The sequence below is a fragment of the Tribolium castaneum genome, chromosome 4 (genome assembly GCF_031307605.1).
Source record: "Tribolium castaneum strain GA2 chromosome 4, icTriCast1.1, whole genome shotgun sequence".
In the NCBI taxonomy this organism is placed as follows: domain Eukaryota; kingdom Metazoa; phylum Arthropoda; class Insecta; order Coleoptera; family Tenebrionidae; genus Tribolium; species Tribolium castaneum.
Window position 1 is genome coordinate 8,621,236 of NC_087397.1, and position 27,473 is coordinate 8,648,708.

The following is a 27,473-nucleotide window of genomic DNA, read 5'->3' on the forward strand; positions in this document are numbered from 1 at the left end:
GCAGAGTTATTTGTAGTAATTTTTGATTAGTTTACATTCTTCTGAGTAAAGCTATTTTTGATACCGAATGTCTAATTATACGTATAACGCAAGATCTTAAAATAATGATTATAAGCCCACCTATACCAAAATTCCTGAGATAATTTACGAGTCTTGTTCAAAACAATTTTGATCTGATTGTTTTTTCTTGAAACACGTGATAACTGATTTTGGTTATGACGCTGTTAATTTACACATGACTGAGTTTTGAAACTTTTTAAACACCTGGCTGGGAGGAATTTTCATTCAATAAAGCATTCTGAGTGATTCAGTCGTGATTCGCGTTTGAAAAATGGCAATAAAAATTTGTATAAAGTACGCGCGAGATTATAAATAGATGTCAATAAAAAGTTTCGCGACAGTGAATCATGACGATAGTAAACAATGCGCTAATACTCACGCCAATGCTTCTTTGAAATGCACGCAATTATGCAAGTAATAAGCGCAAAACTAATATCCGCCCGCACAAACCGAATTCCTGCAAGGCGTAGCCTGGACTTACCCCCAAGCTCACCTAATGAAAATGCGTCTAGCAACAAGTGGGCGTCTGGAGCGCCAATGAGAGCGTCACGACGTAGGCGTCTCGGCCTGGATATGCGTACTAATGCACTATATTAAACGAATTTTCATTGAATAGGATTAGTTAATTAGATCATCTCTGGATTGATTACTCTGTCAAGAGGAACTGAGTCGCTTTTTGTTGCAGAAGAGATGAAACGTTTTGCGAAGATGGTGCTGTGGCTGGAGTAGGGCGCTTTTAAGGGAGAACGAGGTGCAAGGGTTGGTGTTGCCCTTAATCCTCGAATTTACCCAACGCCATCGCTGGCTACTATGCAAATTGCACACTGGATCCGAGCCCTCGTTGCGGTAAGTGAACGTTGTGAAATCTGTTGTGTTAAAGTCCAGTCAAATAATGTTGGGATAAGCTTGCATTTTTGATATACTTGGGGGTCCAGCCTAGAGTTCCTGTATTGGGAACTATGGGAAACTCCCTTCTTCTGTAGCTCAGTTTAGCAAAGTTAAATTTTTGATATTTTGTAGACGATATTTATACTCAACGACGCAGGAAAATATTTTTGATTATACAGAGTGTCTCAAAAAAAAAACGTTTTGTGTATCGGATTTTTAAACTGTGTTTTTGTTAATTCTCTTCACTTTTTTGATGTTATTTAAATTGTTAAGACTTTTGGGTGGTTAAATGTAAAGGGATAATGTGTTCAATTTATCATATACACTGCATTCATCGAGGAATCTTTTGCAAAAAAAGGTCCTTGCTTGTAATCGCAAAATTTGTCCAATTTTCGGTTTTTGTAAGATTTTCGCTAAAACGTCTTTTTCATAATGAAGTCAATTTCAAATCCAAAAACGACCTTCAAATTCGAATTCAGCAAAAACTTTTACACAATAATCAGCTGTTTATGATGATTTGTTAAAATTTTACCGTTGAGAACATTTTTATGTAAAATTTTATATTTTTATTTGAAACTTTTTTATAGGTTTTTCCTATTTTGAATAATCTTTAATTTCGATGTTTCAAGCCATTCTCAAGAGTTGAAACACAAAATTCTTCTACTAAACGTTAAAACTTCGTAGTAACTTATTTCAGGAAGCAAGCTTATCTTCAACATTCTGGTTTGAAGGCTTATTTGAGTGGACTATTTGCTCACATTCCGGATTATTTGGCTCGAATTGATAAGGCAAATAGATTCAATGGAAAACCCGACTCGATTCCGGCTATATTTCAAATTCCTTTATCTGCTAAAGCGTCAATTACTTAATATCAATTATGACAGTTAGCGCCTCCAATAAAGATGTTCTGTTTACCGTTTCTTAATATTTCACACGGATCTTTGATGGTAAATAGTGCTATTTTGTCAACTACGTGATAAAAGTCCCTTGGATTGAGACGTATGGGAAGTACAGTCGATATTTTTTAATGCGAAATAAAACATCGTGTAATGGGGTATTAGATAACCAATAAATCCAACGCCTTCTCACACTTCACGACGTAGGTGGTTGTAATGAAGATTTACAATGAGATTTTTAATTACAAGAGTGATTAATGTCCTTCCTAAACAAACATAAATAACTTCTTCCTCACTTCAGGACGCATTTATGTATTCACTAAAGACGAGCTTATTAATTTATAACATGTACGACCGATGAATTACAATCAACTCCAGAACACGGACACTTTTTTTCGTCTTCGGTAATTACATAATGAAGAAACTTCGGCTGCAAACGGCGCGACTTGTGGGTGTACAATACGAACATGCCAACATCTTGTAACGCTGCTATCGGATTATAATAACTAACTCTGCAAAGAACGTATCTGACTACCAAAAGATAAACTTACTACAAAGTCGATGAATATTTCACTTATACAAGTAGATAAGTCCTTTTTATATGTTCCTTTTACATTGAGAATTAACCTGTGTGGGCTCAAATACAACTGACGTAAATCACGGTTTTTATTCTGATATAAATTTATAGTCTACTTTTCTCTAAAGCATTTTCTCATTTGAGATAAACGAGCCACAATAGGCATCCACTTAAGGCGAGAATGAGGACTCTAGTCACTTGCGACGACCACAGATGGCTCGCGATTCTCAATATCAGAGATTAAATTCAATTTATTCAAATGAACGCTAAATGAAGTCTTTTAAATTGACGATAAAACTAGATTTCTGGTCGTAACGATATCACTTAAGGTCCTGAAATAAGTTTATCTGCATCTAATCTGAAGGATAGTGGGAAAAGTTTGGAAATACAGCGTGTTTTATGTATTTTTACGGTATAATTTAAATTGAATTTTAACTTATTTCATACTTTGACTACATTCTCATTCACATCCTTCGAAATCCTAATTAAAACTAAATGCTCAAGGCATTTTAAATACAGAGTATCATTAAATTTGCAAAGTGAACAATATTTTTTTATTTTTCGATTTTTTTTTAGTTACCTACCTAAAGTTGTGTTAAAGTTGTTTTCATAATCTGAATTGATTGAGTTACTAATAAAAATGTTCATGACGCTTCTATAAACCGATCCTTAATTAATAATTGATATGTATTAGGAGAAAATGTAGAGAAAAATATAAAGTATTTACTGATTTCTGTGTGATTATTAGTTTTTGAGTTACGGGAAAAAATACTTTTAGCCGACTCATCTTGTATATGGGCCAAAAAAAAAAAACGTTTGGATAAAAAATATGTATAAATCGATAGTTTGTCCACAATGTGATCGCTGTCCTCGTCACTGATTAGACATTAGATTTCTGTCATAACATAGATATTTTAACATATCATGCAAACAATAAGATTATTAATCACTCTTTGCTTAATGTTGCATAATAATCAATACATGACTTCATTTTCTATTATATTTTATGTAGTATGTAAACAATCAATGTGATTGTTAAAAAATGTGGATTATAATAATAATAAAGCAAATAGATAAACAATACAAACGTGTCTTAGTTTCTCTACCATAATTAAAAATAAAAATGCAAAGAATCAATCAATAATCAATAATTAGTTAATTAATTAAACATTAAAAAAATGGTCAAAAAAATGACTTGTACTGAAAGGTAATGGAGACTGCAATCATACTGACACAATCAAAATGCTGTAACTGAGTTAAGATGTTTTTTATCTAATGATAACTAACAACCGAATCGTTTTGATTTTAATAAAGATATACCGTAGAAAATACCATGATATTTAAACAAACATCATTACCAACGCTATTAAAACCTGTTATAGTGACTTTTTACAATAGCCTAAGAACATCAGATGAATAAATTTCTAATAATTTTTTAAACATCTTTTCTTCTGGAATCATGAGTTGTTGATAATTCCATAAGTTTAACCAACGTTATCGCTTCAACCTACGAATACATAAAATAATATTTGATACTCTTCAGAAATAATAATGTCATACTCGTATTATTTGCAGCTTTAGTCTTTAGCTTAATTTTTAAATGTGCCGTTGTTGCAGCTGCTGAACGATTGTAACATGAGGTCGTCTAAGGTGACTTACGATTATATTTCTGTTCGTAAGTTGTAACTCTGACGTAAATAAGACAATAAAAACCGAATATGAAATAAATCTGGAAGTCAACTCCGGTCAATAGTCATTATTTTTAGTATTTAACTACCCATTAAACAACAATAGACTGGAAGTGTGATCCAATCCGGGTTGATCTACGATAGTTAGGTGGTGGTCCAGTCAGTTCCAAGGGCTGATTTACACAATAATTGACAAAGGGTTAGATAAGCAATCGCTTATCTAAAAAAAAATGGACAATCGTATCAGATTCGTGATCCAATCATGAAATAAAAAGCCCGAACCGCCTCATTGATCATTTTCTAAATGAGCGGAGATATTGCAGATAGTGTTTAGTTTAATAATTAAGCGTTCTTTCAAGATTAATACGTTAAAGTCGGAGACAGGCTTTAATAATGTCCTTATTTATGCGATCGTATCTGGCGTATTTTATGGCAGTCGTTATGTTGTTCTTTTTGCGCGATTAAAGCCGCTTTTTAACTGTTTGAAAATTTGTTCCGGTGCTATTGAAGAACATTTCTTTCGTGCAGGTGCTTGGCTTCGCCGCCGTTCTTCCAGTAAGTTGCAGCGAGCATTTCAACAACACGCTCTTCGATCGCAGCAAACGCAGCATCCACAAACACCATCACGACAGCTGGTGAGTGCCCCAAAAGTAAATTATCAACTATTTAATATTTTAAATTCGCGTGATCTATAGCAAAAAATCTCAATTTTCATAATTAATTTGAGTTTGGCACTACATTTGTCACTGTATCACAGATACTACATCATAGATCTTTTCAATTAATATATATATATATATCTAAATTTGTGCCCTATTTTACCCCAAAATATGCAAATACACCGTTGCCATTCTCTTAATGTCTGAAATGGAATGTAGATCTAATTCTAGCTAGAAAATTTTACTGTTCTGTTGAAAGTCCACCTAAAGCATTACTTTCTGCCTTATTTACTCTTTTTGAAATAGCTCAGACGTCACGTAAAATAAATTCTTTGGCTTTTCCTAATACTAAATATTATTTGTGGAATTTTAGTAAAGTAGATATCGTAGTCTTTATGTTTACTTTTCTGAGGAAGATTGCCTTTCTTTATTTTTGGAAAAAATGTAAATTTACAAAAGTTAAGTGTTTTTATAATAAATTTGAACCCAAATTAAAATAGGAAATTAAATGTGCATGGTCATTGATCAGATATCAGTAGTATCAAAAAAACTTTAAAATTATTGTCTAGTTCAGTTGTCCAATCTTGTTTGGTTTTGCGTCAGTTGTGTTAAAATATGTTCAAAGAAAATTTTTGGTTTTTGGCGTACAAAGATGGGACTAACTTTCTATTTGGTTTTCCGCAAGAAATGTTATTAAATAAATAGGTTTCAACTTTCTAGTCTTGAAACTAGATGCGAATTAGTAGCAGTAACGTTTGATTATAAACTTATAACTTATAAAATTATAACAACCAAATTTATTGTCCTCAATTGCTCAACACTTCAACAAACTAAATTTTCGTCTACCACGTCCAAATTCAACAATCAACAAGCAAGTTAACATAGATAATATACAGGATGTTTGTTACAAAACGAGCCACTTTGCATATATTACAAAATGAAAGTTTGAATATCGCATGACCCAACTTGTATCTCAAATGAAAGATACTTAGCACCTTTTTTTGAGTTTCAATTATTTTTTATAAAGTTACATTGTACTTATACTCTTTTACTAATGATACTAATGTTGTATGAATGTTAATTTTTTAATTACATTTAGATTGTAATTTTTTTATGTAGGAACTCAAAAAACACTACATTTTGAAAAAATTCAAGTTTGGCAAATCTTTTTAACTGGATGTTATTCATCAAAAAATTAAACATTAAAAAAATACAATCGGAATACTTTGACTCATTTAATTTAAACTGCGATTTTGAAAAAAATGTGTATTGATAAAATCTACCTCAAAAAAGTATCATTGTAAAAGAAAATTCTAATGGTCAATAAAAAATGGATGTTTGATGATGACTTTACAAATAAATTTTAGGTTCTTCAATTAATTAAATAAATAATTGTCAGAACTATCCTTACATTTTTAGAAATATTGTTCTGCTAGAACTGGGTAATCCTTTTCATTTGAGGTCAAGCCATTTTGAAGGATAATTTGTATCACAAAGGGGTTAAGTGCTACAAATTTCATCTTGAAATATTGTTCAAATTTAGATTTTTATGGATAATTGTTATTGATCGCATTTTTATTGAATAACGAGTTTCTACAAAAGTTATTCGTCGAAGGGCACAACTGGATATATTTATTATGACGTTGGCTATTAGTTTTAGGAAAATTTGTTTCAAACAAGCTCAAAGTTGGAGCACATTCAAAATTTTTCTTCAGCATTATTAGTGTTAAAATTAGCACCTTCTCTAATTCATTGGCCAGATTCAGTGGTCAGTGCAATCAGACACTCTTAGTTAATTACTTTTGGTATAATATTATTTTGCATTTCCATCAGTTCTTGCTAAAAATTGGAGAATGTTAAGCAAGCATGTGTTTACTTACAAATTCCGTCAAAATGTGGTGGTCTTTTAATAACTTCTGCCATGAAACTCAACATTTACAAAAACTGTTGTAGCTAAAGATTTTGTCCCTGTTTCTGTGTTTTCGTTTGCAAATCGAGGATTTTTTGCTGATAATAAATGACATTTTTTCAAAATGGATCCAAACTTATTATATTACCTACTTGTTCATGAATATTAAAATATTAAAGTATTCTTCTAATTCGTATTCATTAACAATTTTAAGTCAATTCATGTACCAAGTAAAATAAAAGTTCTACCAAATTCTTTCTGTCGGATTGTATAAGGGGCTCGCAAGGAGAAATCAGAACATAAGTTAACGAGTTATGAGTTGTGCTGCACTTTTGAGTCGCATCTGAATCCGGTTAAAACTCCGTACGTTTTCAATCGGATCCAGATTCGCTCAATTTTCTTTTTTTATTTAGGTACGACCACGACGTTCCGCTGCGGTTGCCCGGCAAGTTCTTGAACCACCGCGACAACCAAATGCTGCTGCGGGAGGAAAGCAGCAGCGGCAACAACGGCAGCGAGTGCTGCCCTTCCGTCCTCGAAATGATCGAACCCCAAGGGGGCAAAAACAGGCAAGACCAATTCGTCGAGTTGTACCGGGATGGGGACTACACGCAGAGGTTCTACGAGCGGTCGTGTCATAAGGACATCTTGGGGAAGCCGTGCAGGTTCATGGATAAGAAACTGCACGAGCACTCCAAGTGCATCCAGAAGTACAGCTACACGTACGCGCTGGTGAGGGACCTGGGGCGGCATCATATGCAGAGGCCGAAGAATTTCCCCTCGTTGGCGGCGCCAGGCGGCGCCACGTGGACTTTAGACTATATAAGGATTAGAAGTGGTTGTGCTTGTGTAGTTACGCCTAATAAGAAGAAGAGGGACAGGCTCAAACACCGGAAGACGAGAGTCAAAGACGATACTAGTTAGACTTTTTTAGAAATTTCGGTATACCAAAGGACTTAGGTGTGCGTAAGTGGTTAGACATTCCATTCATAGGCCGGTCCAAGTCGTGGCCTATTACACTGTCCAACACCAAAAACCTTCTTTAGACATTTTTCGACGCGAAATGCAAATTAAAAACCGGGTTTTAATTTTTGTTAAGGTTTATTGGGTTGTTTTCAAGTGTTTTCATTATCATTTTCTGTTTCAGAAAAAATTCAAAAGTAATAGTTGTGTCTATTAATTCGTTCATGCGAAATTAAAAAATAAGAGCCTTTCGTTTCAGTCGCTTTTGCATTTTTGAGTAATTACGTTTTTCATTCATCATTTTACACAATTTTCAGTCTGTACAAGTTACAGTTATACCGTTATCCAAGTATATTTCCAAAATTTCACGTTTGATTTTGTTAGAACAATTTTTATTACAACGGAACAAGAACTCACAAAATTAGGTAAAAAATTATATACCTACTAATTCCCCTTTTTTCAAGCGTCTTAGCACATTGTTTAGCCCGAAAAGTTTTTACATTATATCAATAGGTCCATTTTTCAATCAAACAATCGATTATATTAACAAATTACCATAAAAATACCAAAAATTCGTATAACTGGACTGAAATATTGTAATTTTAGCCGTTTTCAAGCGCTTGAAGAAGCACTTAAAATAAAAAAAAAAATTTTACCGAGATTTTGTTAAATTCTAAAGAAAAATCAGTGAATTATGTCAAAAATGACATTTTTTCTCAGCTTTTTCGCACGTTGCCGAAGCAGAAAGATAATTAATTTTAGTTTTTTTGGCTCAATTATAGTTTGGTATTTAGAACCCTTTATCGCAATCTTCAATTTCGGCTACTCATCCACGTATTTCACCTTCTGTAAAGCTGACCCTGTATTCATAATAAATAACAGTTTTATGTTTTGCTTAAATAATTGTTGTATTATTTGCTAACTGACTATTAGCCTGCATTACAAAATTCTGCATAAAACAATGAATAGAACCATTCACTTTTAATCTTTTCCTGAACAGGAAAGTGCTAATAAAAATACTCAAACACAGCTAAGAAAAGTCATTGCATTCAGTACAACCTTTTTCGTCTAAAGGAGGGCAAAAAGTGAAAATTTGTTGGACAGTGTCTCTTGCTCATTGTTTTTCCTGATAATGCAAGACGGTTCATTTTATGAAGGAATAAAATAAGCCATCGTGCATCAGACCAGTAACGACTTCTTACGTAAGTTTAACGAAAACAGGACTATCGTTGGTCACGCAGTTGGCCCCATTTTTGACATGTGAATGCACTAGTCTACTCGTTAAATATTAAAAATAATATACAACTCATTGTAAAAAAATGAATGAAAGGTAAACCATAAAAGGGTAATTCGAGTTACAAAGTGGAAATGAGTACCGCTACAACCGTAAACAACCTACACGCATATTATAACAGTGTATTTGTGTATTTACGAACAGTATTAATAGATTTTTAATCTCTTGTCTCAATACTCAAAAACATAATCACCAATACTCGTCACTTCTTACATAATTTCTAGTATTAAATTATTTATGGTTACCTACTTTCAAAGTACTGAAAACGCTAGATTTAGGAGATAATTTGCCGAATATCGTTTTTATTGAAATGTGAAACGGCTTAAATTGTGTAAATAGTAGCTATTTATTGCTTTTGTATTTTTTAAACTAGTATTACGATTTTTTGCATTTCAATAAAACGTATTAACTGTGTACCTCAGAAATTAGTTTTAAATTTTTATATTATTTTATTGAGAAAACTATATCGCCTCTACCCTTGTATTTTCTGTCAAGTACTTATGCTAAGTGTTATAATTGTTGAAATATTAAATCTTGAATAATTATGTACATATACTTAATGAAATAAAGCTGTGCAAATAAACTAACATTAACATTCGAAACACTCGTTCATTTACCCGCAACTGACAGCAATTTGGCAATTGGTGTCATCATTCCATCATCCAAATTTTCGTGCATCAAAATTATTCGTATTTTCAACCAAAAACAAACAAATTTCAAGGTAAATCCGCACATATATTAAAAAATCAGGTTCCCTTTATTTGAAATTCATTACGAAAATTTTTCCACAACAGAATTAACATGCAATCCCCAATCAACATCACCGAAGAGCTGATATCACAACATTTTACACCGTTCTATTTTTGCGGTTACAACCAAATGTACAACGCGGCTATAACTTACACAGAACACGGAAGTAGGTATTTCGGCCACAAATAAATTTTGTATCGAGTTTTTCAGTAAATATTAATTTTCTGGATTCGGAATTGCCCAAAGTTTCGGGGGCCGGACTGTGTAAAGAGTATGTTTTAACTGCTTTAAACTTTCACTGGGACTCGGAACATTTAATCGACAATCAAAGGTAAACAAATTCAATGAGGAACCGCGATTAAAAGAATGTTAGGTACCCTCTCGAAGGCCAGTTGATTCATTACGCCAAGAAATATGAAAATTTCAAGAATGCATTGAATTATAAAGACGGTGTTGCTATTTTCAGCACATTTTTCACTGTACGTATGTGAGATATGTCCGACCATTTGGTTAAAATATGGCTTTAGATAACGGAGAATTCAAACGATGCGTTTGAAAATTTAATCGAAACGATTCCTGTGATACGAATGAAAATTGACCATCCGGTCGAATTACTGCAACCAGTTATACCGCGACAATTCTTAAGCGACAAAATTGGCAAGTTTTATCGGTATAACGGGTCTCTAACAACGCCCTGTTTCGACGAAACTGTGATTTGGACGATTTTTTCAACACCTAATCATTTATCGCAGTCACAAGTACTTTTATTCCACGTTTTGTTATTTTAATTAATTGGGTTTCAGTTGGAAAGGTTGCAAAAAAATTGGGAGCATTTAAATAAGCCTCGAACATGTAATTACAGGGAACTACAGGACGATAATGACCGGAGGATATATTTCAGTGTGATTTGAGGGAAAACTACGGAAAGTGACAGGTAAAGTGCTACCGCTTTCACATTGCAATTTTGTATCACATTTTATTGCCTGTTTTAGGTGAATACAGTTACATACAATTAAAACATTTAAAATAAATTCAAGTCTTACAGCTTTACGACACGTTCTCAAGTATAAAAATACAAAATATAACGAATACTTATTTAAGAATACTCAGTTTAATACTACGTTTTAAGTCTAAAAACATACACATTGATACGAATTGATAAATTGTGGAATGTTGACACATACTGCAAATACAGGGTGTTTTCAAATGTTTCTCAACACCCCAAAATTATCAAGTATTTTATCTTAAATACTGTAGATTTGTAAAATAATACTCAGCGGATTATTTACAACAAAGATCACAATAAAATAATTAAAAATTAAATTGGCTATATCTTTTCGGTTACTCGCATGTAAAGTAATGTAAAGAATCGCTCTTTTGCGAAATAGCGAGAAATGAAATATCAAATAAAATTGGCATTTCATATTTTGACCAGAGTCTGCAGTTTTCAGCTTAAGTATGAAATTAAGTTGGCAACATCGTATTATTGGCGATATTAAACAGTCATGTTAGCAGTCACTCATCAGAAATAAATGACAAATGTCATTTATATCTGAAAATTAATGTTGCCAAGCGAATTTATACCCAGAAGTCAGAAATTTATTTGTAGGCATGGTATAATAAAAATAAAAAATAGGGTGTAAAAACGTGAAAAAGCTGCCGAGGAGGGTAAAAAATAATAAAATAAAATAATGTTGCGCTTTGATTGTTTTTGTAAAATTACATCAACGGTTGTTGTAAATACTGAGAGTGGACCAAATCGCTGAATTGCATGGTCATTACGTTATTAGAACCTTGGATTAAGGTTTGATGATTTGGTAGTGATGTTTGGAAGTATGGAACGATAACCCCCACTGAGTTATTACTAGTACCTGTAAAAGTAACTCGAAATTTAAGTTCCATATAGCTATAATAATAGTTATTTAATATACAAGACGATAAAGAGATTGTTTATCTACGAGTGAAAAGGTTAAGTTCACGAGCGACGAAGTCATGAGTGGAATTATTTCTTTATTGTCGTGTATAATACAACATTTTTTCTATAGGTAGCAGGTCTTCAAGCATTAAAAAAAGGTATTTTTAACCCTTCAAATTTATGTGTTGGAATTTGTAATTAATTGACACTCGCAATATCTAACAATCTCATTTTGTGACCCCCTTCCATTCAATATAAAAAATAAAACACTTACCGGCTAAAAAATCGATTTGTTGCGGAATGACAAACTTATCGTCTGTGAGTGGAAAATTCAAAAGTCCCTGCTGTAGGAGAAGCTCTTCAGTTTTACTAAGCGAAATATCCGCTACTAATTGCTCTGACGTATCAGTAGTTTCGATCACAGTCGATTGTGATGTTTCCTCTTTAGGTACTTTAGGTCCCAAATTTTCTCCAGTCTTGTGATCAACTTTATGTCGTCTTCGTGTGTGTTTCAGCCAATTTGGATAATTCGTAAATGTGCGTTCGCAATATTTACACTTGTAAGGCCGTTCACCTGTATGAATATTAAAGTGTTGCTAGAAAAAAACAATACACTTTTCATCGCCAAGCTTTGTGTTTTTTTATTCACCTTCAATTTGGTGCTACTCAAAAAGCCCTTACTGCAATAACTACAAACGAAGGGTCTGGCCGCAGCATGTACTAAACTATGGACTTTTAAACAACGTTCAGTCTTGTACATTTTTTGGCACACATCACACTTAAACGGCCGCTGGTCGCTGTGGAAGCTGTAATGGCGCGCCAAGTGTGATTTTTCTGCAAAACTGTAAAACCATGAACTGGGGAATGAAATGTGGTTAAAAAACCTACGTTTTGCCACATTTATCACAACCGTGGGGTTTATCACCAGTGTGTTGTTTGACGTGTTGTTGCATGTTCACTTTTTGGGTGAACGTTTTACCGCAAACGTCACACATGAAACGGCGGCCTAACCGGTGGACGTTCATGTGAGAGGTTAAACCGCCTCGAGTGTGTAATCTAAGACAAAACAGTGAAATTACTTGATAAAAAATGGTGTTAGCAAATACAACAATTATTATTTAAGCCGAATATACGAGCCCTAAACTCCTAAACATACAAACAAACATTGCTGTATGTTGGTAAAAATTTAATAATAAATTTCGAGTTAATGTAGAAAATAAATAACTATTTAATTAAAATGATTATAAACAAAATACAATATAATCATTGCTAAAGTAGTTATTACATTTTAGGTAAAAATTTGAGTTTTCGAAAATGAATTTGCAAAAAAAACCACGTCAAAATACATTAAACATAAATGATTTAAAATTTTGCGTTCTTTCAATAATTTTGAATTTTCGTCAGATTTTTTGCGAATTAAATTTCGTTTTTAAAGAAACCAAATGGTTTAAGCACTTGGAAAAAAAATACGTGAGTTTATTAACTCACAGCGTTAATCTATCATAATAAGCGCCACCAAATAACGACGTTTCATTATTTAAAGGAAAAGCCGCTGAATGTGGAAATCTATTATTAGTTGCAATAGCTCAAATTTCCATTTCCCATGTAAAAAAATAACATTATTTTCAACCGATTTTTGGGCAATTTTGGCACAATTTTGCAGAAAATTGTGTTTTTGTATGAAAATCCTACTAAATAAAACTAAAATGATAAAATCATAGCATTTTTGATCCAACTTACATTTTTTTCAGATGGATTTAGGTGATTCGCAAAAAATTGCGTTCTTTCAATAATCTGCTTAAACACTTGCAAAAGCAAGAACTGCTCCATTTTTGAACTAATTTTTAGATTTTTGCTTAATTTTTGGTAAAATTTCATTAAACAACTGGTAAACTAAACAAATTAATAAAGAAATCTTTAAAAATAATAAGCGCGATCAAATAACGACGTTTCAATATTTAAAGTCGCTGATGATGTAAAAGCAAATCTATAATTAAATTAACATTTGTTGCAACAGCTCAAATTTCTATTTCCTGTGTAAAAGTAAAACACCTACATTTTACCACACTCCACACACGGGTAATCCTCCTTGAGTTCAGTCTTGTGTTTTCTAAGATGAATTTTAAGTCCTGGTTTAGTAACGAAGCTCTTACCACACTCATCACACTTAAAAGGCTTAGCTTTCGTGTGCTTTGCTAACACATGGACGTGTAACATGCTTTGTAAACTAAAACCTTTAGGACACGCTTGACACCTGAAAATATTAACAATTAATAAAAAAATTATTTACAAGTGCAAAGATCTGAATTACTTGTAGCGCCCTTCTGTTATATGCCTGTAACAGTGAGACCTAAAGGTGGAATATTTTTCAGCAGTCTTGTTGCAAAAAGTGCAAGTATACACGGGAATTAAGCCATAATTGTCTTGGTAGTGTTTATCAAATTCAGTTTTGTAGGGAAAGACTTGCTCGCACATGTTACATTTGACCCCCCAATGAGCCCTCCATTCCTCCTTCACATTGTCCAAAATTTCATCGTCTAATTTCTCACCATCAGCTTCCTCTTGCAAGTCTTTGAAAATGTCTTCCTCGTTTATGTTTAATAAATCGTCGTTATCTGGCATTTCTAAGGCATTCAAGTTATCTGATAGGAGGAATTTATCAATGTTAGTGTCTGAAGAGCAAAGACTTTGTGTCTTCTCTATCAAATCCTGAGAGGATTCGGAACCACTGAACATTGAACCGTTCTGGCTAACTTCCAACTGGACAGCTTTCTGTGGCACAAGCGATTTTCGCCGGTTTCGGCGTTTTTTAACCGCTGTATCATCCTCATCACTCTCACTATCATTGTTCAAATCTAAGTGCAAATTACTACCACTCTCCTCGTCACTCGTAAACTCATTTTTCATGAAATTCTCGCATTCGTCTAAGATTAAGTTCGGAATTTCCTCCTTTATCTCAAGGAAGTTATCCAAATACTCCGCTTTACACTGATCCGAGCTTGAAACTTCTTGCTCGAGGTGTCTCATTTTTATGTTTACAAATTAAAGTTAGGTTAGGTGGCGTCACCTGGAGCAAAAGGCCAGTCAAAAACCCTCTTTTCTTACACAAATTGATGAATATCTTTGCGTTTAGTGAAATTAATTAATATTTAATTACCTCTGAATCCCGTATCGATTATAAATACCACAAAGTAAACAAATTAGGGTGCTCACATTTTTAAAAACCGAAATTTAACACAACTCTCCCACACATTGGCACTGTTTTCGCTAATTTTTTATTGAATTGGGTTTTAATTGTTGCAGATAAGACATTATTAAAATTAAGCAAAAAAATTCACCACCACCACCATGTCACGCACCCCTAGAAACTTTCGTTTTTCACCAAGGCGCCAAGTTTGAGTTTTCGGAGAGCTTTTATTGATTTGGATACTTTTAAAAAAGATATTCAAACATTTTTTTTTCGTTTTAACAGAAACAATTGTTAAATTTTTTACAAATGTGTTAATTGATTTTAACTTAAAAAATTCGTGCAAAAATTACTTATACAGAATGTCCCAGTGGGTTGAAAAAGTCCATTACTGATCTTTAAATAATCGAAAAATAAATATTTTTTTACGAAATCCATTAATACTAACCTCCTGACTCACCTAAAATTATTTTGAAATATACAGTATGTTTCAGAAGTGAGCAAGATTACATTTTTTTTAATGGGAAACCGTAAATTTTATTGCATTTTAAGAATCACTAAAAGCATTATTGTTACCATGTAGTAAACCATGCATATCATAACGTAAATCCACCACGGATCATTTGTTGTAGTTCATCGGAGATTTACAGATTCGCATAAATATTAAAGTTTTATTTATTTCACTCTAATAAATGACGAATAATAGCCTAAGGGTTACTTAAAAGTTATTATTATCTTTTGAGTAATCTAAAGAAATACTTAACTGTTAATGTTTTACAAAAAAATGTATGTTTTTAAATACAAAAAGAAAAAATAGCGTAAATAAATAAAAAAGATGCAACAAACTTCTTTATTTTTGTTTCTTAATAACAGTAACCTAAAAAAATCCGAGACGGTATAACGCCGGAAGCGCCCGCATTTTTACTCTACCGTACTATCTTTTTAGGCTCAGAAAATACTGCGATTTTGTATCTCCTTTCGTCTCCTAACTTATAATCCTTCGTAGTTTGAACTTTCTTCTATAAAATAAAATGCTTACTTTTTTAGGTTTCTTAATTTTTGTGTAGATAATAATTTTTTTAAAGCGTATTTTCGTAAAAACCATTATTTCAAAAAAATTACCAATAGCAATTTAAAAACATCAGTGTTAAAAGCTTCATCCAAACATTTCCATATGTTTTGTATTATACAGACTGTAGTTAATTTCGATAACACACTGTATACTTGAAAATATTCTTGTGAATAAGGTCAGGTCAGATCAGTCAAGAAAAATAATTTGGAGCAGGTCAGTAATAGACTTTTCCAAACCGCTGTATGAAAATTTAGGAGTAATAACCAATAAAACAAAAATTTTTGTAAAACATTTATTCGGTCACGAAACAAAGTTATAAATATATGTTACAGTTTAATTTGTACATTTCGCCTTTCGATTCGTTTTTTTAAATTCGCTACAGGAGGGAATAAGAAACGTTATCGAAGTGTCCTCCGCTGACTTTATTCCTTCTTCTGAAATACTTTTAACACTAACCCTATATCGACACTCAAATTCGAGATCAGTTAAAACGTAATGAGACATCTGCAAAAAAATATATAACCAGGGAACGAGGCTCCAAAACACGTACTTTTGTCGTCACTGCTAATTTGAAATGGTTTCGAGATTTGGAATTCTTGTGGCAAGGCCAAGCCCATAAAGACACGGCATATTTCGAAGAGTCCTTCCCAGGTTTCCAGATGATTTTCGCTTTTAAACTATTCTGAGCCCAGTAGATTTTTAGCACCTGTAAGTCTTGGATTTTGTTTCTAATCGGCGGTTTAGTCGAGACTAAATTATGAGTAACTGCAATAAAATGTTTTAATCGTTTGGGATTTAGTTTGGTTTGAATTGAACCATTCATGTAGTTTGTTGTGTTTAGAACAAGTCCCGATTTTTCTCCCTTTAGGCGGCTATTACCATATTGAGCTAATGCCTGAATTTGAAGGAAATACAAAGAGTTTGGTTGGAGGTTTTGCAATAAAAACGTTGTTTCCTCCTGAAAGGTAATTCGTGCTGTAAGTGTAAACACGCACAAATAACAAACCGATTTTCTTATCTCGGTTATTAGGTACGAGGTGCTAATAATTTTTAACTTAAAACTAACTGTATAAACACTCTGATATCTAGACATCATCCCCAAAACAAAGCCTTCGTTTTTTGTTGTGATTCTAAAAGAAAACGCAACCTAATATCGTCACCCACAGGAATTAATGGATGTATTGTTAGGAAAGATATATAAGATGAAACTAAATACCAATCACTTCATAACTCTCCGAAAGTGGATTCGCACTGTGTGAAATATGGTTCGGTGTTGGTTTTGTTTCATCCCCAAATAATAAAAACCATTTCAGAAAAAAATCATAATCGCAATTTTACTAACCTTGACGTTTATTAAATTCACGAAACCGATGGATATTTGGAAAGATAAAAATTACAATTTTCTGGATTATGACGAAGTGGATGATCGGTGTGATAACGAGATTTGCCAAAACAACTTCGACGATTTGATTAAGAGAAAAGTGAAAGACAACGAGGACATGACGTACCAATCAGTGAGTTATACGCTCAGTTTGGTTCGGTTTAACCGGATTTTTAGGACGTGATAGGTAAAAAGACAACGAGACTGTCACCTTATTACCATCCTTCACGGCCGATGCCTTGTTCGTGTGGGATCGAATTTCGCGTTCTCGATTTAGGACACCAGTATTACCCAAGGTTTGTATTACATTGAATCGAGAGCTTAACTTTCTTTAACGTGTGACGCGAAATTTTGAGGAAATGTTTCATTCGAAACATTAAAAATTAAATGAGATTATTACAGTGTGAGTTTTAACTTAAACGCTTAAACTTAATAATGATAGCAAAATAATTTGATAGGTCTGCAAGTATTTTGAACACAACTTGCCTTATTAGCATGTTTATACGAGTAGTTTATAAATTTAGAATACAAATTAAGTTAAAAGTAGCAAAAGATCATAAAGAAAAAAATATAAGTTGAGGTAACATTTGTATTATTTTTTTTTGACGAAAACCTCACAGAATTTCATTCCCTCAAATGATTATATAAACATTGAAATAAAGTACACAGACTTTATTTAGATTGGATTTTTTTCGTGTATTTTTTGACGCTAAAACGATGATGATAAGATGTTCTGCAGACAGTGTCAAAAGTGTTTAACACAGACAATTTCATTTTAAAATTTTATTTTTTTTTTAATATATTTTCCTTAGCACCTATCTTAATTATTAGTGTAGTTCTTTTGTTTAAATGTTACAGCAGGAGATGATCTAAAACTTTTGAATCAGCCTTGTATATTTTAGAAGCTATGGTTAATTCAAATTAGTTTTTTTGAAATGAATTTGAAAAAAAATGTAAGCTTCAAAGATACCTACTAATCTGAGTTGTTTGAATAATAATTGACATTTGTAAAATTTATTTGAATAACTTTGGCTTTAAACAGTTCATTAATTTTTTGATTTTTTCAAAAAGTAATATTTACATTTTTTCAAATTAATCGAATTATGAATGGAAGCGAGCAAAAACTTTCGGGCACTTGACATAATCGTGTGAAATTCTCCTTACTTTCTGAGAACGAAAAGAAAAAATTACCTCTCGAAATTTTTGCTCCGCAAGGAAAAATTGTATCATTTCACCAAGCATTTCACTTATTTTGCATTTTACTCATTATTATTAAACATTACAATTTTTTTTTCATTGTCAGTATCGAATGTAAAATTAAGGAAGTAGATGGCTGCCATACTAAGTATACCCTGATGATAGCCTGGGTATTCCTTAAAATAAAAAGGTTTAAAAGTGCTTTTTATCTCGTAATATTTCCGTTATTTAAACTGTTATTAATCTTAATATACTAATTTGTTAATGAAGGCTATTAATAATATTCAATAATATTGTTTAAAGCAAGAACGAGCGATATTGATGAGTACCTTTAACAGCTGATCGGATAATCAGTTAATCACCCATTAACAAGACAAATTAATAAAAATGTTACTTTACAAACAGAATTTTTATAACTTTGTATTGTTTTATTTTGCGAAAAATAAACTTGTAGCTTATCATGGCGTTTATTTTTTAAGTAAGTAAGCTTGACGGAAATGTGAACGTTCTAGATCCAAATTCAATTAAGCTTCCAAATTAAAATTTTCGTTTTTTTTTGCAATAATTCAAAATCTAAAAATGACCCAAGCCACACGCACACATTAACCGCATTATATAGAAAAAAATTGTGGCTGCGGTTTTATGAGTGTCATTCTTTTTGAGCGTGATTGTACACTTGCTGACTTGAAAGAGGTATGTGATAAATTTATTGTAAATTGTTTTTTCAAACTCAGAAGCTCCTTAAACCAGAAATTAAATTTTTAAACGTCAATGAAAAATGGTGTATTGTTGATGTCCAAAAATACGTCCTTATTTTAACATTGACATTACTTTTTTTAAACACACATGAAAACAATTTTACTAGATTTTTTTGCATTGTACATTAAATTATTTGGATAAATTTTTGTGTAAAAGCTAAGACCCAAAATGCAGCTAGGAATTAAATCACTTTCTTTGTTAAAGTAAATTTTTCCAGATATTTACACTCAGGTGTATGCAAATCGGAACTTTGCGGGGGACCCTACCGTTGCATCGAACGCCACTACAAAGTCCGCGTTTTGAAACAGAAAGACCCCCGAAACCCTGAAATAAGACCCTCAATGGCCCTTCCAGACACTCTAAAAGGCACTTGGCTTTCCGAAACAATCACAGTAACAGTCGCATGTGAATGTTCTGTATGAATAAATTAACTGTCTTTCACTCAAATAAAAATCGCATCCTGATGTTCTAATAATTTATCTTACCTTTGACACCACTCTTTGATTAACAAGAACAGAATTGAGCGCTTTATCCCCATGCAATCTCCGACTCCAAAACACTTTATATTTCTGAATCGGCAATTCGGAAAGTGGGGGCGCCCAATGCAATTCCCCACTCAAAGTCCCGTTTGAGTCGCTCGAAAGGGGGCTAACAGTCACGTTTTGGGGGGCTCTGGGGGGCCTAGGTCCTGCGAGACTACAATTACAATTATTTCCAATTTCACGCATCAAACGTACTTGCGGAAACGCTAAAAGTGGGAGAAATATTGGAAAATCCTTTGGTACCATTTTCGTTGACTGCGGCCACCCGGAATTGGTACCATCGGGCAGGTTTAACAAAATTTCGTAAAATGTGACTAGTTTTGTTAGTTTGGCCGCACTGCGACCAGTCGCTTAGGTCTTCGCCGAAGAAGTTGCGTCCGGTGTGGTGACGCTCTTCCAGCAAATAGAGAACGACTCCAGGAGTTGGTTGTCCAGGGTTCCATTCGATGTGGACCGTGCGTTTTTTTAAACCTTCGGTCAGTTTTAGGTCTTGGGGGATGGGGGGAATGCCTGTTTGGGGGAAAATTGGGGGTGAAACGTGGGCTAATCCGCCGCAAAATTGAATTACGTGGAAAAAAAAATTTTTCAAATGAGTTATTCAAAATTTTCAGATTTTATTTTAGAAGACGCGAAAGCGTTATACGTAAAATTAAAAATGTTAGAATTAAGGCATCCTAAAAATCAATCAAACAAAGAAAAGGTAGTCTCTGAAGAAGGTGAAGTAGTTTATTTTAGTTTCTCTTTGACGAAGATAATATAATATATTAGAAAAAAATGCTCTGATCACAAAGATGATAGTAAAAAATGAAGCTATATTCAAATTTGGAGAAAGAAATGCAATTTTAAAATACTTTTTGGATCCAACATTAATCAAGATTAATCAAGATTAATTGTGCAAGTAAAATCAGAAAGAACTTCTAAATTAGAAAGTCTTCATTATGTTGGTTATTTAAAACGCGTAGAGAACTACTTAACTGGTACCGATCGACTTTAAAGAATTATTTCAAGTTAAAGCAAAAAAAGAACTAATAATTAAGATCCAAAAATATGTTGAAGACTGAATTAAGCACCAGAAAAATGTTTTAAGTGGTAGACGCCAACTTTGCGTTGCTAATTCTAAGCGCAAATACAAAGCTATCAAAACGTCCTTCTATCAAGTAAGTATCAAAAAAAAATTTTAAAAAACAATGTTTGAAAAGTTTAAACACACAATTTTACTTATTCATAAAAAAGTACTGTTTAAGAAACTATTTTCTTCGAAAAATCTACAGTTAAAATGCCACAATATTTTCATTTTTAGCAAATAACGATCCTTTGAATCTGCATACTGCAAATTCCCCATAATTTTGCTAACAGCTCGGCATAACTTAACTTAATCTGCAATTAGTTTATACTTTCCCTATAAAAATTTAAAGAAAAACCAACGTTTGAAGTGTTTAAACTTTTAATTTTATTTGTAAGCCCCGCCAATATGTTTTATGTTTCTCACAAAATAATCCTTCAATATCATAGTGATGAATAAATATTTTTAGAATTACTAGTTAATTTAAATTTATTTAAAAAAATTTCAACCGCTTCAAAAATAACTTATTTTTATTGTTGATCAAATTTTATTGCGATCACGATTGTTGAACAACATTGCCAAATATCATTTATCATTTTTTGAACGTCTTGTATGGAAAAAACATCACAAAATTATTTTAATCAAGCACAGACTACAGATATTATTACTTTTATGTATTTAAATTTGGAGTTATTTAAGAATACTATTATTTGAAAAAACTGGGAATTCTTTAGTAATATTCTAAATAAAATTAAAGTGTACAAAATTATAAACAGCGGTTAACCCCATGGGGCGAAAAGCGTGAAATTGCCCGGCTCCTCCACCAAATTTATTGCTCTATTTCTAAATGAAAACTGCAATTATTCGGTTTCCGGTGTGTGTTTATTTAAAATTCCCTCATTTAAGAATGGTTATTGTTGTGAGTAAGGTTCGTGTATAATTCGGAATAACATGTAAAATTGGCTCGTTTGCGTTCATTTAATTACCCGACTAACAATTAACTAAAGTTGGTATTTCTTTTTGTTTCCCAATTCGGTTCTAACAAGGTATAATTATGATAATTAGAGAGCGCGGTGTTTCACAAAAAGCGGTAACGATTAGTGACATTATCATATTTACACTCAATTTTCCGATTTCAACTCCAACTGTAAACATCTCGTGTGTTTCTTTCTTGGTGGTCCTATTGGAATTCATCTCAGGAGTTGTGTGGCAAAAACTAGGCCATTATTTTGATATCTAAACCAGTTTTATTAGCTTGCTGAAAATCAATCAGTTACAGATGGCAGTGGCGGAGGTAAATTGATCAGGTAATTAAATTTTATGGTTATTCTTCCAAATTATTGTGATTAAGCTATCACCAAAATTGAACGCTTTGGATTAGCATACGAAGAATGCAGCCGAATTACCTGAACGGAATTTATTATTTATTTTCAACTAGACGAGTTATTAAGACTAGTAACCTACATTTATGAATAATATCTCACCCACTGCTGATAACAGTTCTTCGGGATGTTGGCAAGTGACTCCGCAACTGTGTCGGCAACATTTTTTCAAATTTGAACACTGATTATCCTGAGTGCATGTCTTCAAGCACACGGCGTCGAAAGGTGATAAGGTTTTCTCGTTTTGTGGACAACGACCGGGTTTATTAAAAGGTGCAGCTAGGCACGATTTTACGCACTGAAAAAACACAAGGGTTGCCAACTTTGACAATGTATGTGGCCAATGCTCTTCATTTCAACAATACAACTACATACCTATATGTCAGCTGTATATTAGCTATTTTATTGGGTTGATGGCCTTCAGTGCAGCGCATATTTGTGCGGACTGATTTTTTGTAATACAGTGGAAACTCCATAAGTCGAACCTCTACATCTCGAAAATTTGTTATTTCCGGAGCATTTACTAATAAATATCTGTGTAATTTTATCTATATATCTTAAACCTCTTCTTTTGTCGAAAAGATTTCCGGTTCCCTTCACTGAAAAGCTATGTGTCGAATATTTTTTGCATTATGCGTACGCAATACATTAATTTTTTCAATCTGTGTCAACAGTTTTTTAAATCACCAGTGAAATCAATTAAAAATTTGTTGCTTTACTTTAAGTTTAAAATTTTTGGGCGTTTTTTCGAAAAAAATTAACAAAATGAATAAGTTTTTAGCTTAAAAACAAACTACGATTCACGAAATTTCGAAAAACATTTGTGTTTCACTTTAAAAAAGCACTGAAACGCTTTGGAAAATTGTTTTTTTAACCCAATTTTTAAATTTCGCAAAATAAGTGCCTGAAAAAAAAAATGAAACCTTGAAAAAGTTAAAATAGTGCAACGGTCAACTTACAATTCAGTAGTTTTTGTGCAAAAATGCTTGAAAAACGGCGAAAATTTGATGCTAGTTTGAATATTTCTTATTATTTTTACTCACACATTTTGTGATTTTTACAAAATTTGTGATAAAACTCGACAAAAATTTTGAGTTTTTAAGTCTAAAACGTGCTGAAAATAATAAAAAAACTGTAAAATAAAGTCATTTTAAAATCGAGATTTTTGGATTCAAAATAACTTTAAGTTTTTGAAAGTTTTTTTTCTAGCTTAAAAATAAACAACGATACACTAAATTTTGGACGGAAATTTGCAAAATATTTGTGTTTCAGGCTAAAAAAGAGTTGAAACGCTTTAAAAAGTAAATAAAAATGTATTTTTTATTTTGAACTTCACAAAATAGGTGCAATGGAACTTTGGAAAAGTAAAAAATAGTACAATGTAAGACTTAATTTAGTAGTTTTTTTGCAAAAATGCTTAAAAAACGATGCAAATTCGACGGTAATTGTTAAATGTTTTTTTTATTTCTAACAAAAATACACAAATGTGGTAATTTTTTTTAGGTGTTTATCATAAAATTCGCCAGAAATATCGAGTTTTTGAGTCAAAAATATGCAGAAAATGGCAAAAAACCGTAAAATGATATGATTTTAAAATTGAGGTTTGTAACTTAAAGTGAGTTTGAAGTTTTTAAACGTCTTTTTGTTTGAAAATTTAGCAAAGTTTTAGCTTAAAAATAAACGATTCACTCAATTATGTACGAAATTTTGCAAAATATTTGTGGTTCTTGCTAAAAAAGTGCTGAAACGCTTTGAAAAAAAGCTTGACTTTTTCAACGTAATTTTATAATTTTTTATTTTGAATTTCGCGAAATATTTGAGTTTCTAACTTAAAAATGTTTTTTGTATTTCTTTTTAATATTCCTGACAAAAAACTTGGTGATTTTTAGAAAATTTATTATGAAATTTGGCAAAACTTTCGAGTTTTTGAGTTTATACTTAATCTTTTTTGTTTTTATATTTAATTTAGTAGTTTTAAAACTGTTTTGTGCAAAACTCTATAATAAAGTAAAAATAAGTAAAATATGACGTAAACTCAAACAAGGGATTGTACGAACACGTCACCGTAAACCAGGCAGAAATAATAAAATAATGCGGCAAAAGGTAAGCACATAAATACGCTAAGTTATAAACGTAAGATCACAACTTAATAAAAACTTGTATTATACTTCAAATTTATGTTTATTTATAAATTTTGCAAATTTAATTGATTTTCCTTAGTTTGTTAATTTTATAATTGTCACATAAATCAATATAACTATATCACGAATTTTTTTGTGGCAACAGGTACTTCGACTTATAGAGGTTCCACTGTATCAGATGTAAGACCTGCAGCTACAGTCCGGGACATTTCTATTTGGACATAAAAAATTTGAATTTTCTGACATTTATACGTATATTCAGCGTCTATGTGAACAAAAAATGTTCTCTCTCTCATTCTGTGGTCCTTGAGCTTTAATAACAGGGACATTTTTTAAATTGGTAGCATTAGAAAATGACAGTAAACAGCTGACTGATGTAAACAATAACAAAGGAAATGTTATAATTTTAATCTATATAACCAGTGGCTGCTTTAAAAGTGTGTACCAACGGGATAATAAAATATTTACGCAAGTATTTTTGAAGGTAGAAACATTACTTGTCATATAACAATTATAGATTATATGATGAGACGGGAATGGCACAACACAGAATTGCAGTCAGTGATTGTGCTGGAGAAAGCTGCTGTGACGTACTGACAGTACTGACTATCGCTGGTTGTACGATTTGTGCACTTTGTGATATATTTTGTGTGAAAAACTGGAAAACAAAGTGCATACCTGCATAACCTCACTTATCGCAGTTTTGCACATTTTGATGATGGGAATTGCGGTTCAAGTAATTATGAGTTACAGATGGAGCTCACTGTTTACTTCAAAGTAAGTTCACGACATTTATTAAATGATTATTAAAAAAAATATAAAAAAAATCACAGATAGTGTTTATAATTTGCAGCTGAAGCCTTTTGGGTCCACTTTTTTCGTTGTTATTTCCTGGTAGCGACTATTGTTTCAAGCAGAATGGGTGTAAAGTTAAAAATAATCCCATAAAATTGTTAATATAACTCCGTTGCACTGGCATGGGGTATTTGAAAACTTACGTTTGACAAATACGTCACAAAGTCTCATCCATCGTTGAAAAACATAATAAGGGCTTTATAACAACAAGCGCTTTCTGATTTTACTGTGGACGTGTGGAAGAATAGTGTGAAATATTGCGAAAAACCAACTTTTACTCTTGTTTACATTTTTGTACGTCTCTATCTGAGAGTAGTCGTCTTTTATAAAAAATATAGCCTACTAATAAAGGAAATTAAAGTGTTTTTATTTCTGGGTTGCCTCCAATTCCACTTTGCCCTTGCCTGATAATCAAGACACTGATAATGAAATTGGTGTAAGTGCATCAAATACAAACGTGTTGAATAGATGAATAAAAGAGAGACAACTGCTTTTTTCAAAAAGGCCATTTCAAATTTATTCAAAAAGCACACCCCCATTGAAATGGGTCCATTCACGATGAAGTTTAGCTTCCTGCATGACATAGGTCTCGGGCACCAATCTCACTGTAAATGGTCTAAATTGGTCTTGCATCTCTAAGACATGGACTCACTGAGAGCGACTTCTGCAATAGGCTTGAGACCTGCCTGCCTGTCTCGCAACAATCTCTGCATTATGATTCCAAATTATTTTATAAAATGCTGTCAATTACAAGCCATGATATGAGGCATGAGGCCGTCTCAGTGTATGTCTTGTGGTGTACATTGAAACTGTTTCTTAAAGAACCCATTCACAATGAGATCTGCTTCGCTACATGCGGCGCGACAGGACTCAAAGACTAATCCCAAAAGATACAAAAAAACTGACACAGTTTCATCATTTTAAGCCATTGACAGCGTTTTCGAATGTTGGTGCAAAGACTTGTCGCGAGGCAGATTTCAGCCTTCCGCCAACGTCAGTCTCAGTGAAACCCTCTCAAAGTGATCTCAGCGAAAACCATTCACAATGAGATTGGTCTATGAGGCCTATGTCGTGCCGCATGCAGCGAGATATGTCTCATTGTTAATGAAAATAGGGCCTTTTTTGTTGTTTAAAGTCGTTTTTTAAAACTTTTGTGGCAAATTTTACTGATGTGTCAGAGAGGGGGCATGCAAGTGGAACATGACGATGACTACCCTAAAAGTCACTTCGAGGCTTTTATGGCCTTTTTAATGCAAATTTCAACTTTAAACCTGACAGTCATACCAAGGTCAAACATAACCTCAACAGTACTCCAGCAACGGTACTTCAAAGCATTTGAAAGTTTCTCCATTTGTTTTTAAGTGTTCTAGTTGGTACATTTTGCTGTACTTTACTACAATAAAGAAATATTTAAATTTTTATTATTGTTTACATTTGTCATCTATCAAACACAAGTTCCCTAAATTTGAGCTCTTATCTAGTTTTTGTGCTCTATATAGTCTCGCGTCAAGGTATGCGGTATGACGTATCTCATATTGAAATGTCCCGGACTATACATTAATGCACTATTTATTTACGTAGCCTATTTTAGCGACCCAACATGCATATGCACTTATTTTCGGAATAATTGTTTTTAAAAATTATGTCAAACAATAATAAATACACTCAATTAATTTCGCGGAGATAAGATATTCGTGATAGTGGTGCATTTGTCGATAATGTTAATTAAGTGACCCCGATTTATCAAGTGCCAAAAATGCGATTTCTTCACATAAAAAATATTTTTGAAAAAAATAAGCGACTCGCATCACAGTTTATGCGGAACTGAAAACTTGTTCTTCCATTTATAAAGTAAAGATGTGTAGGTACTGCTATTAATTGGTATATAACTGGTGTTGGTCTAAGCCTTCCATTTATATCGCAGGATTAGTGCGGCCTGTGTCCACATTAATCTTCATTTGAATTATAACAGTAACAGTCCCTTCCTGACTTTTCGGTGGTAGGTACTTACCGAGTTTTTGTTGGTCTGGTGCCAGCAGCTGGCTCTGCAGCGCGCGGAGGCGAGGGCGTCGTGCTCGTAGCGCGCCCCGAGAGCGTCGACGGCGTCGAAAAAACCCCGCGGTTCGCGTACTAGCACTAGTACTACTAGGAGTACCGTGGACAGAGCCATCGCTTTGAGTACTGCGGCTCATATGACGAGGCAGAGTCGTACTGGCGGTGGCACGCTCTTGACAACTTAGCTGCTGATCTAGCCAACAGCCGACCTGCTTCATGAATGCATCCCGACTTGTTATG

The 27,473-nt window shown here is 32.9% G+C and overlaps 5 protein-coding genes and 1 long non-coding RNA gene across 12 annotated transcripts in view; 4 read left to right on the plus strand and 2 right to left on the minus strand.

Moving 5' to 3' along the window:
* Nucleotides 1-9,536, plus strand: part of LOC103315170 (hypothetical protein) — a 35,802-nt gene extending 26,266 nt beyond the window's left edge. The window contains exons 2-4 of the mRNA XM_008203151.3: nt 746-906; nt 4,638-4,744; nt 7,091-9,536. Of these exons, the coding sequence (XP_008201373.1) occupies nt 871-906; nt 4,638-4,744; nt 7,091-7,601 (654 nt within the window). The 5' untranslated portion in view covers nt 746-870 and the 3' untranslated portion in view covers nt 7,602-9,536. The remainder of the gene's footprint in view (nt 1-745; nt 907-4,637; nt 4,745-7,090) is intronic.
* Nucleotides 9,536-11,007, plus strand: LOC103315169 (carbonic anhydrase 14). 2 transcript variants are annotated; one of them, XM_015985293.2, is made up of 7 exons: nt 9,536-9,655; nt 9,729-9,850; nt 9,895-10,015; nt 10,058-10,163; nt 10,212-10,442; nt 10,488-10,618; nt 10,677-11,007. In XM_015985293.2, exons 2-6 carry the CDS (start codon nt 9,736-9,738, stop codon nt 10,593-10,595), a joined length of 681 nt encoding a protein of 226 aa, XP_015840779.1. In that variant the 5' UTR covers nt 9,536-9,655; nt 9,729-9,735; the 3' UTR covers nt 10,596-10,618; nt 10,677-11,007. The 2 variants fall into 2 exon arrangements, with proteins under 2 accessions (XP_015840779.1, XP_064212140.1); XM_064356070.1 differs by having other exon boundaries at nt 9,537-9,655; nt 10,730-11,007.
* LOC103315168 (zinc finger protein 664) lies at nt 10,641-14,980 on the minus strand. Of its 5 annotated transcripts, none has more exons than XM_064356068.1 (8): nt 14,757-14,980; nt 14,473-14,666; nt 13,911-14,223; nt 13,656-13,853; nt 12,488-12,655; nt 12,249-12,441; nt 11,874-12,195; nt 10,641-11,555 (listed from the first exon to the last, which is right to left on the minus strand). In XM_064356068.1, exons 2-8 carry the CDS (start codon nt 14,624-14,626, stop codon nt 11,404-11,406), a joined length of 1,500 nt encoding a protein of 499 aa, XP_064212138.1. In that variant the 5' UTR covers nt 14,627-14,666; nt 14,757-14,980; the 3' UTR covers nt 10,641-11,403. The 5 variants fall into 5 exon arrangements, with proteins under 5 accessions (XP_064212138.1, XP_064212137.1, XP_064212136.1 ...); XM_064356067.1 differs by having other exon boundaries at nt 13,911-14,241; XM_064356066.1 differs by having other exon boundaries at nt 13,911-14,666; nt 14,813-14,980.
* A 1,162-nt stretch (nt 14,981-16,142) lies between these two features.
* On the minus strand, nt 16,143-27,471 carry Kal1 (Kallmann syndrome 1). The gene is made up of 7 exons (XM_008203147.3): nt 27,190-27,471; nt 22,285-22,480; nt 19,933-20,247; nt 19,681-19,883; nt 16,675-16,816; nt 16,409-16,623; nt 16,143-16,362 (listed from the first exon to the last, which is right to left on the minus strand). The coding sequence occupies exons 1-7, from the start codon at nt 27,346-27,348 to the stop codon at nt 16,192-16,194; spliced, it is 1,401 nt and encodes a 466-aa protein (XP_008201369.1). The 5' UTR covers nt 27,349-27,471; the 3' UTR covers nt 16,143-16,191.
* On the plus strand, nt 16,951-19,659 carry LOC103315167 (prothoracicotropic hormone). The gene is made up of 4 exons (XM_015985386.2): nt 16,951-17,123; nt 17,172-17,372; nt 17,417-17,535; nt 19,413-19,659. Exons 1-4 carry the CDS (start codon nt 17,121-17,123, stop codon nt 19,615-19,617), a joined length of 528 nt encoding a protein of 175 aa, XP_015840872.1. The 5' UTR covers nt 16,951-17,120; the 3' UTR covers nt 19,618-19,659.
* LOC103315033 (uncharacterized) lies at nt 24,013-26,597 on the plus strand. 2 transcript variants are annotated; one of them, XR_010333667.1, is made up of 2 exons: nt 24,013-25,100; nt 25,161-26,597. It is a non-coding gene; the product is annotated as an uncharacterized LOC103315033 (long non-coding RNA). The 2 variants fall into 2 exon arrangements; XR_511800.3 differs by having other exon boundaries at nt 25,177-26,597.
* Nucleotides 27,472-27,473: the final 2 nt, after the last annotated feature.